This window comes from Equus quagga, chromosome 5, assembly GCF_021613505.1.
Source record: "Equus quagga isolate Etosha38 chromosome 5, UCLA_HA_Equagga_1.0, whole genome shotgun sequence".
NCBI lineage: Eukaryota > Metazoa > Chordata > Mammalia > Perissodactyla > Equidae > Equus > Equus quagga.
This window is the reverse complement of record NC_060271.1, coordinates 5,059,339-5,071,549: the sequence shown is the minus strand read 5'-3', so window position 1 is coordinate 5,071,549 and position 12,211 is coordinate 5,059,339. Positions and strand designations below refer to the sequence as shown.

Genomic DNA, 12,211 nt, shown 5'->3' with positions numbered 1-12,211 from the left:
TGGATGGCTCCTTCATGCCTATCATCCTCTCATCTAGCATATATTTCATAACCTATCATGTTACATAAGGTAATGTGTATTTACTCACAGTGGGGCAGGAAGGGGTCTCCATCGCTCCCTTTCAGGTTACATCTTCCAGCTCTGGTCTAGCTGGAAGCTTATAGCCCAGAATATTAACAGTGATTCTCTCCAAGTGAAGGGATTGTGAGTCGTATTCATTTTCTTTGTTCTTTTCTCAACTGTCCATTTTTATTTTTTTCTATCAATACCCATAAAGGCAAGAACAGTGTGTCCTGCTCAGAACCTCCTCCCAGCGCCCAGCTCAGTGTTTAGCACACAGTAGGTGGTCAAGAAGGGTGTGAACGAATAGCAAGCGTTACTTTTCGAGTCTGTGAGCGGCTGGTTCAGCAATCACAGGGAAGCGCATGCCCCGCTCCACGTGGATCCTGCCGGTCCGGTCACCGGCATTTCCGCCTCTGCCCGGCGCCCAGGATTGGCGCTGCCTCGCGGGGCAGGGCGTCTGGCCCCGTCCCGGGTGCCCTGGCCCTTTGTGATCCGCAGGCTCCGCAGCCCATCCGTGCTGGAGAGGGCAGCGGTGGGGGTGCACAGACTCGTCCCGGCCGCTGCCTCTGTGCCTCTGCCCCGCCTCTCCCTGCGCCTCCCTCCAGCACCCCCGCAGCCTCCCCCATCAGGCTCCGCTCTGGGACCTCAGATGCCCGTTTTTTGAGCTTCTCCCTGCGGATCCGCTTCTCCGACGTCCCCAGCAGGCTCCCTGGCCTGACCTTGTAAGCTGTTGGGTCTAGATTGTCCCACCACTTGGGTAAGCCCCTGCCGCCCTCAGCCCCTCCCCCATCTCCCTGCCTGGGAAGGGCCGCATTCCCTGGGATACCCGTGCAGCTGGCTCCTCCCCGGCCCCAGCACCCTCCCTAGGCAGACCTCCCTCTACCCGGGACCGGGCTCCAGACAAGCCAGGTGGTGCCTGGTGCACTCCGGCTGGGGCAGGCTGGGGCATGAAACATTTTGGGATTGAACTGGGATGGGCGGGTCTGTCACTAGGATGGGGGAGGCTGGCCCTGGGGAGAGCCTAGGGGCACAAGACAGTCCAGAGGGTGCGGCCAGTGGTGACTCACTTGGCCATGGGGTGGGGCAGGGGATCGCTAGCCTGTGTTGTGAGCAACTCTGTGGCAAGGGCCCAATCCAGGAAATCAGGCTGGGTCTAGACCCCCAGCATTTGGGCCAAGGAGGGTGTTCTGGCCCACACACCCTAGAGGAGGTGGTGAGAGATGGGGAGGGTGGGTAGGTTTGGTCTGCTAGGCAGGGTGGAGTTCCTGGCTGGTGGACAGCTCTGTTCGTGCATCCTGAATCTGGCCTCCGTGACTCGTTGGCATTCCCTCCTCTCCATCCCCTCCAAGCTGTGTCTTCTCTCCCCTGCACCACTGAAGAGGCTCCTCACTGCTCTCCTCCCCCGGTTCTCCATAAAGGGCTGTGGATCTGAGGGGGGCCTGGCCTTGAAGCAGCGTTGAGGTCACCTCTACTTCCGCTCTTGCTGGTATTACTACCCGCTTCCTTCATTCCTCCCTTCTGTCCCGCTCACCATTTATCCCACAATTTCCTTTCTTCTGCCATGCCAAGCCCAAGGAGCCCCTAGAAGGACTGAAAGTTCAGCTTGGAGGGCAGGAGAGGACAGCGACCCTCTTGCGTTCATTTGTCCCTCTGATCATTCCTTTGCACGTGTATGCACCTCCATTCGCTCACACCATCCTTGTTCTTTCCTGTTCAATTGCTCGTTCCGCCGTCTCTGGACACTCACTGAGCAGCTACTCTGTGCAAGGCCTCAGGTGTTTGGTGAGGGGAGGGCAGGAGGCTCCATTCCTGCTGCGGGCTTGTTCAAGGTCAAGAAGGAGAAATTAGCACAAATCAGCCCAATTTAAGAGAAGAAGCAGTGTGTGAGAGAGATAGTCTGTGAAGTGTGTGTGTATTTGTGTGTGTTTGTGTGTGGGGGACAGAGGATACAGAGGAAGAGGATGTAATTTCCATTTTGGAGGGACCCAGAAGGCTTCCTGGAGGTGGTGCCGTTTGAACCCCGCCTTGATGTGGGGGTAGAGGGTAGCGTTTGGATAGAGAGTTGTTAGAGGGCATCAGGGTGGAGGGAACAGCAGGAACAAGGAAGCCCCAGGTGTGTGAGGGAACAGTGGGAAGCTCTGGCCAGCTGTCACAGGCCAGGGAAGCAGCATTGTTCTGGGAGATCCGGAGCCACCATCAAGACCCTTGTGGCTCTTAGAGCTCTTTAATTGTATAGGCAGCTGAGATGGAGTGAGCTCTTCAATCTTGGAGGTATGTAAGTGGAGCCTGGGATAGTAGGTGTGTATGTGGGGAGGAGAGCTGTAGGTTCTGGCCATGGAGGGGTTCAGCTAGGACAGTGTTGAAAGTGGGAGTTGGAGTGGATGATGTCCGAGGTCCCCTCCTACCCGGAGAGTCTGTGGTCCTATCTGGGAAGGCTAAAGGACCCGGCAGAGGGAATTCCTGGGAACTTAGTTATCTATTCACTCATTCATTCCCTCATTTGCTCCTAGCCGTGCACTTCTTCCTGCTTCATTTGGTCACTAAGCCCTTGCTCCGGGCAGACCCTGTGCTGAGGATCAGATGACTTAGATGAGGTCCCCATCTGATGGGGGAGACAGACCCATACCTGACAGTGACAACCCAGTGTCACTGTGGTGTGTAAACGGAGATCACTTAATTGTGTTTATCACTGAGTGGAGAGGTAGAGGTGGCATATGGACCTGCAGAATTAACACAGATGTTTGTCCTCCAGCCAGGAAGGCTCCATCCGCGGGGACAGATGAAGGTTGTAATGTAGGAAAAGAAATGTTCGCAGGAGAAAATACTCCCGGTTCACAGTGTTTGAGGGGCAGGCTTTCTGCAGACACAGGGCTCCCCAGAGGCCCACTTGAGGACCAGGCCTTCGGGCTGAGGGCATCACGAGCTCACCCCACACCTACTGGATTCAAGAACCTCTCAAAAATTCCTTGGTTTTTGTAACCTCTGAGCAGGTTATGCTGAGTAGGGTTACACTTGTGGGCTCCGGATTTAGATTAGGGTTCAAATCCTGGTGCTAACTCTTAGCGACTGTGTGATTTTGGACAATTGACTCTTTGCTTCTGCTTTTCCTTCTGGAGGGGAATAAAAATCATAGCACCTTTCTCTTAGGGTGAGGCCCAAGGTGATAATGCACGTACAGTGCTGGGCACGTGAGAAGAGCTGTAGTGACAGGGCTGTAATGAGAATGACAGTGATGATGATGATGACGGTGATAGCCTGTCAAGAGGTACCTTTAGAATCTCTGGGCCTCATTCTTCCCAGCTGTAAAATGGAAGGCTGACCCAACTCACCGGTCCCAGAATGTGATCCCTCGACCAGCAGCATCAGCATCGCTTGGGGTCTTGTTCTAATGCAAATTCTTGGGCTCTGCTATAGCTGCGCTCTAGCAATCTGTATTTTAACAAGCCCTCTGGGTGATTCTGATGCAGGCTGAAGTTTGAGAACCACTGACCTGGCTATCACTTAAGACCTCGTCTTGGTCGTCTTTCGAGGACTGTGATTCACCCAGGCGTGTGTCATGTTTCCTGCATTAGGGCCGTGGTCTCAGGGCTGTTGGGGAGGGGCCACAGAGATGAGTAAGATGTGGTCTCAGCCCTCGGGGGCTCCCAGGTGAGTTGGAAAGGGAAGGCGGACATCCGTGGAAATACTCCTTGGAGTGACAGACCAAACAGAACTGCTGAAGAGACGCACAGTCAGTTCTGTCGTAGATAGCAGAGGAGAGAGAACTTTGTGGGCTGGGGGGGCCTCTGCAGAAAGATCTAGCCCTGTGTTGCTTGTTCCTCATGGTAATGTTGATTCAGCCTTGCTGGAAATCCTCTCTTAAGTCTAACTGAAGGCTCTTGTGTTTTTATGCCTTGTGGTGGGGTGGGGTGGGCGGGGTTCCAGGTTGGAGGTTAGGAGTGGAGGTTCTAGACAACTTCCTCACTGTGTGACTTTGGGTGGCCCCCCTCTCATTCTTGGGCCTCAGTGTATCCATCTGTCAAATGGGACTAGACTGAATCCAGTGAGTCTGAGACATTATGGACCTCTGGAGCGAGGGTAGGGGTGGGGACCAGAAGGTCTCTGGGTTTCCATTCCCTCATCTGCATGGTGAAGACCCTGAAATTGTCCTGGCCACCTGTCTGGATCCAGTGAGATTAGGGACCCAGAGAGACAAGCTGTCCCCTCTCTGGGCTGGTTTCCTCATGACAACTGTCCTGTTCGCTTTGCGTGGCTTTTATCGTGTCGAGCACACTCTTCGTTCATAGAGGTTTCTTTTTTTTTTTTTGAGGAAGATTAGCCCTGAGCTAACATCTGCTGCCAATCCTCTTCTTTTTGCTGAGGAAGACTGGCCCTGAGCTAACATGTGTGCCCATCTTCCTCCACTTTATATGTGGGACGCCTGCCACAGCATGGCGTGCCAAGTGGTGCCATGTCCACACCTGGGATCTGAACTGGCGAACCCCAGGCTGCCAAAGCGGAACATGCGCACTTAACCTCTGTGCCACTGGGCCGACCCCTCAGAGGCTTCTTGATGCCTAAACCCTGTTGCTTGGCATTCGAGGCCCTCCTCAACAGGTTCCCAGCTTTTATCTGCAAGATGGGGGTCCTCACTTCTATAACTCCGTCCTGTTCTGTTCCTGTTAGGCCTTCCACCTCATCCCTCTTCTCAGCCTATCCAAACTCATTCCATCTTCAGGCCAACTCTCGCACTGCCTCTTCCAGGAAGCCTCCCAGATTGCTCCAACACTCAGTACCATCCTTAGGTCATCTGGCATTCTTTAAGGTGTGACTTTAATTTCTCGTTTGTAGACACTGAACTGCTGACAGCCATAAGCTCTTTGAGGGGACGGCCTGAGCTCACAGGGCTAGACATTAGAGTCCTTGACTCGTAGAGTGGGGCAGCCCAGGGAGAGGGTGAAACTTGCCCAAAGTCACACAGTGACCTTTAATGAAAGAACCAGAACCCAGGTGTCTTAAGCCCAAGAGAAGACATTATTAGGTAGTGAACTAGAGGCAGTGAGGGGCAGAGGCCTCAGAGTCGGGCTGACCTCTGTTCTAGCCCAGCTCTGCAATCGACAGCTGTGCCACCTGGGGCACATCACCTGCCCTCCCCCAGGGCCCTTCCCATGGGGTTAGAATAAGGACCAGCAGGAGGCCTGGCACACAGTAGGTGCTTGGGTATTGTGAGGTGCTCGTTGTTATTCCCATCCACTTTCCGTCCCAGCTCCCCTGCCTGGACCTCCCCTGGCCTTCTTTCCTTGGCCACCAAGCACTTTATTTTGTCAGCCTGTCATGGGAAGTCCAGCATGCGAGTCAAGGCCTCCGCACTCAGCCTCTTGCAGAAGTGAGAGGGGGAAGGGAAAATCCTGGTGGTCTCAGTCAGTGGTGGGTACAGAGGGGCTGGGGTGGGTGCCCAGGGGGCTGAACCCTGTGGAGCCAATGGGGTGGGATTTGGCAGGTGCCCCTTTTAGAAGAGTCATGCCTCCTATTTAAGTGTAGGAGTGTGCCCTGTCCTGGCCAGCAGCTGCTGGATGCAGGCGGCCTGGTGCGGTGGGGCCGGCAGGCACCGCTCCCAAGAGTGAAGAGTCCTAGCAGGTGTGTCTGATATTTCTCTGGGAGGCTGCCGGCAGCTCCCTGGCCCCCCGCCACCTTGTGGCCTGACCCCTTGTGGACGGATGGAAACCTGGTGCCCTGTTTGCCAGTCTGACTAGCCGGGGCCAGGGAATTGGAGACTCCTAGCCTCTGGGAGTGTCCTCAGAGCCAACATGCCCCCTGGGGAGGATGTCAGGGGCTGGAAGTGGGGGTAACTAAGTTTGCTTTGACTGGAAACAAAGTGAATGCCCGGCTAGGTGCCCAGTGGGCAGGCACCAAGCCCCCTGACGTGGCCATGGCCCAGCTGGCAGCCTTTCTCCTCCCTCTCCACCAGGCGGGCACAGGAGCATGCCGTGCGGGGGCTCCAGGAGAAGGGGGGCAGAGGGCAGTTTGAGCAGAGGCCAGATTTGGTGGTAACAGCTGGGCTCCGGAGGGGCGGGAGCTCGGGGGAGGAGCAGGAGAGCAGGCTTCATTTGGAGCTGGAGCCAGGCTGTTGCTCAGGTGACCAGCGGCTTGGAGGGCACCGCCATCGGTGTGGCCAGCTAGCGGAGTCTCGGCAGCGGCAGCGCAGCGATGATCCAGAATGTCGGAAATCACCTGCGAAGGGTATGGAGGGTGGGCTAGGGGCAGATTGGAGGCAAACAGAGGGGGCTGGAGGCTGGGGATCCTGAAAGAGGATTGAAGTTTCCATTTTAAGTCAGAAGCTCTACATCTTCTCTCTCATTTTCCACGGGCCATTTTGCCCTTCTCTTTGGAAGGAGAATTCGAAGAACCCTTGGGCTGGGTTATTATAAGCGACAACCCCCAAACAAGCCCCAGGGACCGTTGGCTCCCCCAAGGGCTGGCGGTGTTGAGTGGAATCATCGGCGGCAAGTTCTTTGCGTCTGGAATTCTATTCTAGGATGTCTGTGTGTCCCTGCTGAGTTCTGCGCGTGTTTCTGCCGGCCGTCTGAACTCCGCCGCTCCTGGTGTTTAACTCTTGGAGTTCAACTCTCACAGTTCTGGGCTGGATGGCCACGGAGCTGAGAGAAGTTACAGGGCTGGGGGTGTGCGTGCGAGTGAGTGAGTGTGGTGAGGTGAAGCCGGGGTTGCCTGGGGACAATAACCTCTTTGGAAGAGCAAGTACAGGACCGAGTGAGGGCTGCTGGGAAGGTGTCCCGCAAGGTGACCTTGCAGAGAGCTTTTCCCTGGAACCTCTTAACAGGGACTTTGGAGCAGAGATTAGATGCTGAGGCACGAGACAGACCCAAGGGCTCAGAGGGACCAGGCAGGGGGCCTTTGATCTGGTGAACGGAGAAGGGCTCAGGACAGACTGGCAGAGGCTGTGCTCTGTGTAGAGTGGGTGTCCTCTGGGGATGTTTTTGGGAAAAGACTTTTTAAAAGGGGGCCAGGAGAAATAAAGCAATCTTTTATCCGTGCCCTCCCTCTGTCTGCATGACCGCCCCTCGGCTCTGACCTTGGCCCCTCACCAGGCCCAGGGTACCTTCTCCTCCCTGCTTCCCTGCCCCACGTTCACCCCCCTCCGGCCCCCCTTCATGGCGTGGGTGCTACTCAAGGGCAAACGCGACTCCCTCTCAGCTGTTCAGAGGGCTGCCTTCAGGATAACGTTCTGGCTCCTCAGCTGAGACAACAGGACCCTGGTGGTCTGCTGCCGCCCGCCTGTCCCTCCCCCTTCCACCTGCCCACCACTGTGTGTTCAGTGTGGCAGCCACGCTGAGCTGCCTGCCGCTGCCTCAGTGACCACCTTTGTCCTCTCCTCCGTGCTGTCGTACATATTCTGCTTCCTCCTAGAGTGACCCCCAGCCGGCCGCGCCCTGTGCTCACGCCCCCTGGAAAGTTCCTCCTGAGCCCTCAGATCTCAGCTCAGATGCTGCCTCCTCTGGAAGAGCTTCCCTGATTTTTCAAGCACAGCCAGCCTCTGTGTTAGCCCTTCTCACACTGGGTGGTGTGCTGGACTTGCACATCCGTCTCTCCCACCAGCCAGTGAGTTCCCCGAGGCTGCTGTTGGTGTGCCCGGCGCAGGGTTGGGTGTGGCCAGAGCCCTGGGGATGCCTCGTGAATGAATGGGCCCAGGTGGGGTCTGAGCAGAGGGCCTCTTGCTCCCGGCCCCTGAGTGTGAGCGCAGGGTGGAGAGCATCTTGTAGGTGGGGCTGTGTCTTCTCTTGTGCCCTGTCATCTTTAACCCTTCGTGACTCTTTTCCCATCCGCCCTCATCGGTAATTAGGGAGACGGTGGGGGGGGAGGGATGGTGGCGGGGGAGGGATGCATCGTTGGCATCATTTTACAGCGATAACAATAGTAGCGAATCCTTATGTAGGACTGACTGGTGCTAGGCTCGTGCCTGCAGCTTTGTATGTCTTAACTCTGAGAGGTAGGTGCAGCTATCGTCCCCAAATTCCAGATCAGGAAACTGAGGCTCAGCGAGGTTGAGGACTTGCCCAGGATCACACGGTTGGAAGTGGCTGAGCTGGGATTTGAACTTGGGCAGCCTGGCTCCTGAGTTTGAGCCCTTAGGGGACCTGAGGCTCAGCCCAGTGAAAGCCCGCAGTGGGATTCCAGCCCACACAGCCTGACTCAGATCCCAGCAGCATTCTGCTTCCTCATGCTGTGGCCCCTCACCCGAGGCTGGGAGTGGAGGTGGGTGTGGGGCCTGGAAGTTGGGCCCCAAGGTGACATGGTGACCTCATGCCTTGACCACCCTGGCCTTGACTGCCACCTTTGGGCCACTGCCTGCATGGCAGATCTCCTTGCCTCCCTTGTTTCCTCCTGAATTCCCTGAGGTCCCCAGGGATACAGGAGGGTGGGGACCATTTACTGGGCTGTTACCGAAGTGGTTTTTGATGGAAAGCAAGCAAGCTAAAAAAACTCACCAAGCTGCCTTCACTGGGGACAAAAAAAATCAAGTTAAACCGGGGACAGAGAGGGCCTCAGATAACCCACAAGCCCCGCTTGGTAGGGTTCGGGCCTGGTCGGTGTCCTGCGGTGCTGCAGACAGTGAGTGTTCTGGAGTTGGCGGTTCTGACTCTTGCCCACCGCGGGGTACCCAGTACATGCCGAGGGATGAAGGAGTGAGTGAGGTGCTCAGTGGTGCCAGGCCGGGGAGGGCGGGTGCTGGAGGGGCGCTGAGTGCCTGTCCGGTGGTGCTGGAAAAGTCCCCATCTTGCCTCCGTCCTTGCCTCTCTCAGACCCTTCTCCTTCCCCATCCAAGGTGGCGTCTGTACCGGGCACTGAGTCCGCACTCCTGGGCTGGCAGGACCTGCCGGCACACTGGTGGGAGGCTGGGGCTGGGAGCCTCTGCTCAGCCTGAGTTCTAGCCCGGTCCGGGTCAGCTCCCGGTGGGGCCTGGACTCTTATTTACTTTGGAAATGGTGATGGGCTGTGTGTCCCAGGTCTTCTGAGAGGCCTGCGCCCGGTGGTGCTGCCCACAGGGCAGTGGACGATCAGGAACGGCCGTGGGCATCTCTGCACGTGTTTTCGCCTCCACAGCCCTGCACTGCTCCTGCCCCCCGCGGTGAGCCCACTGCTCCCCCACGAGCCCAGGACAGTGGAGGGCTCCCCCTCACCCCAGACCCCCACTGGGGCCTGGCCCAGACTGCGGCCAGAGTTAGGGCCCAGTGCTGGCCACCCCTGGATTGGAATCTTATCTTCACCCAGTTAGTCACATGTTGCCTCGGACCCGTGCTCCGCCCCCCGCCGGGTATTCTCTGGGGTCCCCGCCAGCACTGACATCCCAGGGCTCATTTGTGAAGGGTTTGTATACCACCTTGAGGTTGATCCTGACAGTGAAAGGCAGGGGCCCAGCTCCCTTGAGACCCTGCTGTGTGGCCCAGGAGGGGAGACTTGCAGACTTACAATGACATACCTGTCATATAGAAGGAGCACAAAGACTTTTGGATGAATGAGTGACCATGGGAGCTCAGAAGGGGGCTGAAGTGGTCGCAGAGGGCTTCCTGGAGGAAGAGGTGAGCCTTAGACACCAGGCTTCAGCCTGCTCAGGGTCCACGTGTGAACCCCAATCTCAGCCATGGGCAGACACCCTTAGTGTTCTTAGTCTGTCTGGAGGACTCGTCTTCATCCTTCAAAACCCTGCTTAGCCATCATTTCCCCTTCAGATGCCCATCCCATCTGCTCCCGGAATTAATGGTGTTTCCTTGGGATGTTGTACTGACTTTACTTGTTCTCTCTGCCGCGATTGGTTTGTGTCAGGGCCTGAGTACATGGTGAGGAACCTGGGCTATTGTGTGGAGCTGACAGCTGCTGGGGAGAAATGGTGAAAAGGTGGTCAGATAAATACCCAATGACACTCTGTGCTAGGTGCTGTGAAGAGCAATAATAATAAGAGTAAATGCCATCTAAGTGCTTCCCTCAGTTTCCTCAGTGGTCAGTGACAGGGTTGGTCAGATGAGATGGCGAAAGCTAGCTTTTTGTCGAATACCTACTAAGCGTCAGGCATATTTAAACTTCTCAACAGCTCTGCAAGGGGCTGGTGTTCGTCTGGTTTTACAGATGAGAAAACCGAGGCTCTGCTGTTGAGTCCGTTTGAGCTGGTTAGAGAATCCAAAGTCTTGTCTGACCCCAGGCCGCAGCTGGGCAGGGGCCCTGGTGCTGCGGCTCTCCTTGTCCTGGGCCGACCTGGCTGAGCCGGCAACTGACACCTCTGCCTCGTGCGTGCTCTGTCCTGTGGCTCCAGCGACAGATGGTGCTGCCGGCCAGTCCTCTGCCAGCTCCCTGGCTGTGGATCTGCGTGCGCCTGTCCTTCCCCAGGAGCAGCCTCCTTGTGGGTAGGAGGGGGCATCAGGGCAGTGACAGAAAGGATCAGAGAGTCTGGCACTTTGGGACCCATCCTCAGGTGCCCCCAGGCTGATGGGGAGACAGAAGAGGTACAGACCAATGATGGCAGCACAGTCTGGCCAGGCTGTGACAGGAGGAAGCCCAGAGGTGGCCCCTCACCAGCCTAGGGGCCAGGGCAGGCTCCCTGGAGGGGGTGATGGGTTAGCTGGACCTTGAAAGCTTTTCCCGTTAGGAAGGCTGGTCCCGGTGGAGGCACCGTGCGTGAGATGTGGGAAGGAGCCTGTTCCATGAGGAATGAGGAGAGAATTCCACAGTGACCCCTTCAGGAGCCCCTCCCTGGCCCCCTTGTCCGTGTAATTGTATGTCCCACCTGGGGTTTCTTTCTTTCTTTTTTTTTTTTTATTAAGATTATGATAGAGTACAACCTTGTGAGATTTCAGTTGTACATTATTGTTAGTCATGTTGTGGGTACACTACTTCCCCCTTTGTGCCCTCCCCCCACCCCCCCTTTTCCCTGGTAACCACCAATCAGTTCTCCTTGTCTATATGTTAACTTCCACCTATGAGTGGAGTCATATAGAGTTCGTCTTTCTCTGTCTGGCTTATTTCGCTTAACAGAATACCCTCGAGGTCCATCCATGTCGATGCGAATGGAACAATTTTGTCTTTTTTATGGCTGAGTAGTATTCCATTGTGTATATATACCATATCTTCTTTATCCAATCATCAGTTTCTGGGCACTTAGGTTGGTTCCATGTCTTGGCTATTGTAAATAATGCTGCGATGAACATAGGGGTGCAAGGGACTCTTGGGATTTCTGATTTCAGGTTCTTAGGATAGATACCCAGTAGTGGGATGGCTGGGTCATAGGGCATTTCTATTTTTAGCTTTTTGAGAAATCTCCATACTGTTTTCCATAGTGGCTGCACCAGTTTGCATTCCCACCAACAGTGTATGAGGGTTCCTTTTTCCCACAACCTCTCCAAGATTTGTCGCTCTTGGTTTTGGATGTTTTTGCCAATCTAACGGGTGTAAGGTGATATCTTAGTGTAGTTTTGATTTGCATTTCCCTGATGATTAGCGATGATGAACATCTTTTCATGTGTCTATTGGCCATACTTATATCTTCTTTGGAGAAATGTCTGTTCATGTCCTCTGCCCATTTTTTGATCGGGTTGTTTGTTTTTTTGTTGTTAAGCTGTGTGAGTTCTTTGTATATTATGGAGATTAACCCTTTGTCGGATAAGTGGCTTGTAAATATTTTTTCCCAATTAGTGGGCTGTTTTTTTGTTTCAATCCTGTTTTCCCTTGCCTTGAAGAAGCTCTTTAGTCTGATGAAGTCCCATTTGTTTATTCTTTCTATTGTTTCCCTCAACTGAGGAGTTATAGTGTCCGAAAAGATTCTTTTGAAACTGATGTCAAAGAGTGTACTGCCTATATTTTCTTCTAGAAGACTTATTGTTTCAGGCCTAATCTTTAGGTCTTTGATCCATTTTGAGTTTATTTTGGTGTGTGGTGAAAAAGAATGGTCAATTTTCAGTCTTTTGCATGTGGCTGTCCAGTTTTCCCAGCACCATTTGTTAAAGAGACTTTCTTTTCTCCAATGTAGGCCCTCCGCTCCTTCGTCAAAGATTAGCTGTCCATAGATGTGTGGTTTTATCTCTGGGCTTTCAATTCTGTTCCATTGATCTGTGGACCTGTTTTTGTACCAGTACCATGCTGTTTTGATCACTGTAGCTTTGTA

At 54.7% G+C, this 12,211-nt stretch overlaps 1 protein-coding gene across 3 annotated transcripts in view; it reads left to right on the top strand.

Moving 5' to 3' along the window:
* The first annotated feature begins 561 nt into the window (after positions 1-561).
* The window catches only part of ACOT11 (acyl-CoA thioesterase 11), a 52,583-nt gene continuing 40,933 nt past the window's right edge, over positions 562-12,211 (top strand). Inside the window, exons 1-2 of one of the 3 annotated variants that reach the window (XM_046662569.1) lie at positions 6,079-6,282; positions 7,468-7,659. In XM_046662569.1, the coding sequence (XP_046518525.1) occupies positions 6,250-6,282; positions 7,468-7,659 (225 nt within the window). In that variant the 5' untranslated portion in view covers positions 6,079-6,249. Of the gene's footprint in view, positions 821-6,078; positions 6,283-7,467; positions 7,660-12,211 lie in introns of those variants that run through there. The other 2 variants (XM_046662572.1, XM_046662570.1) reach the window with 2 other exon arrangements.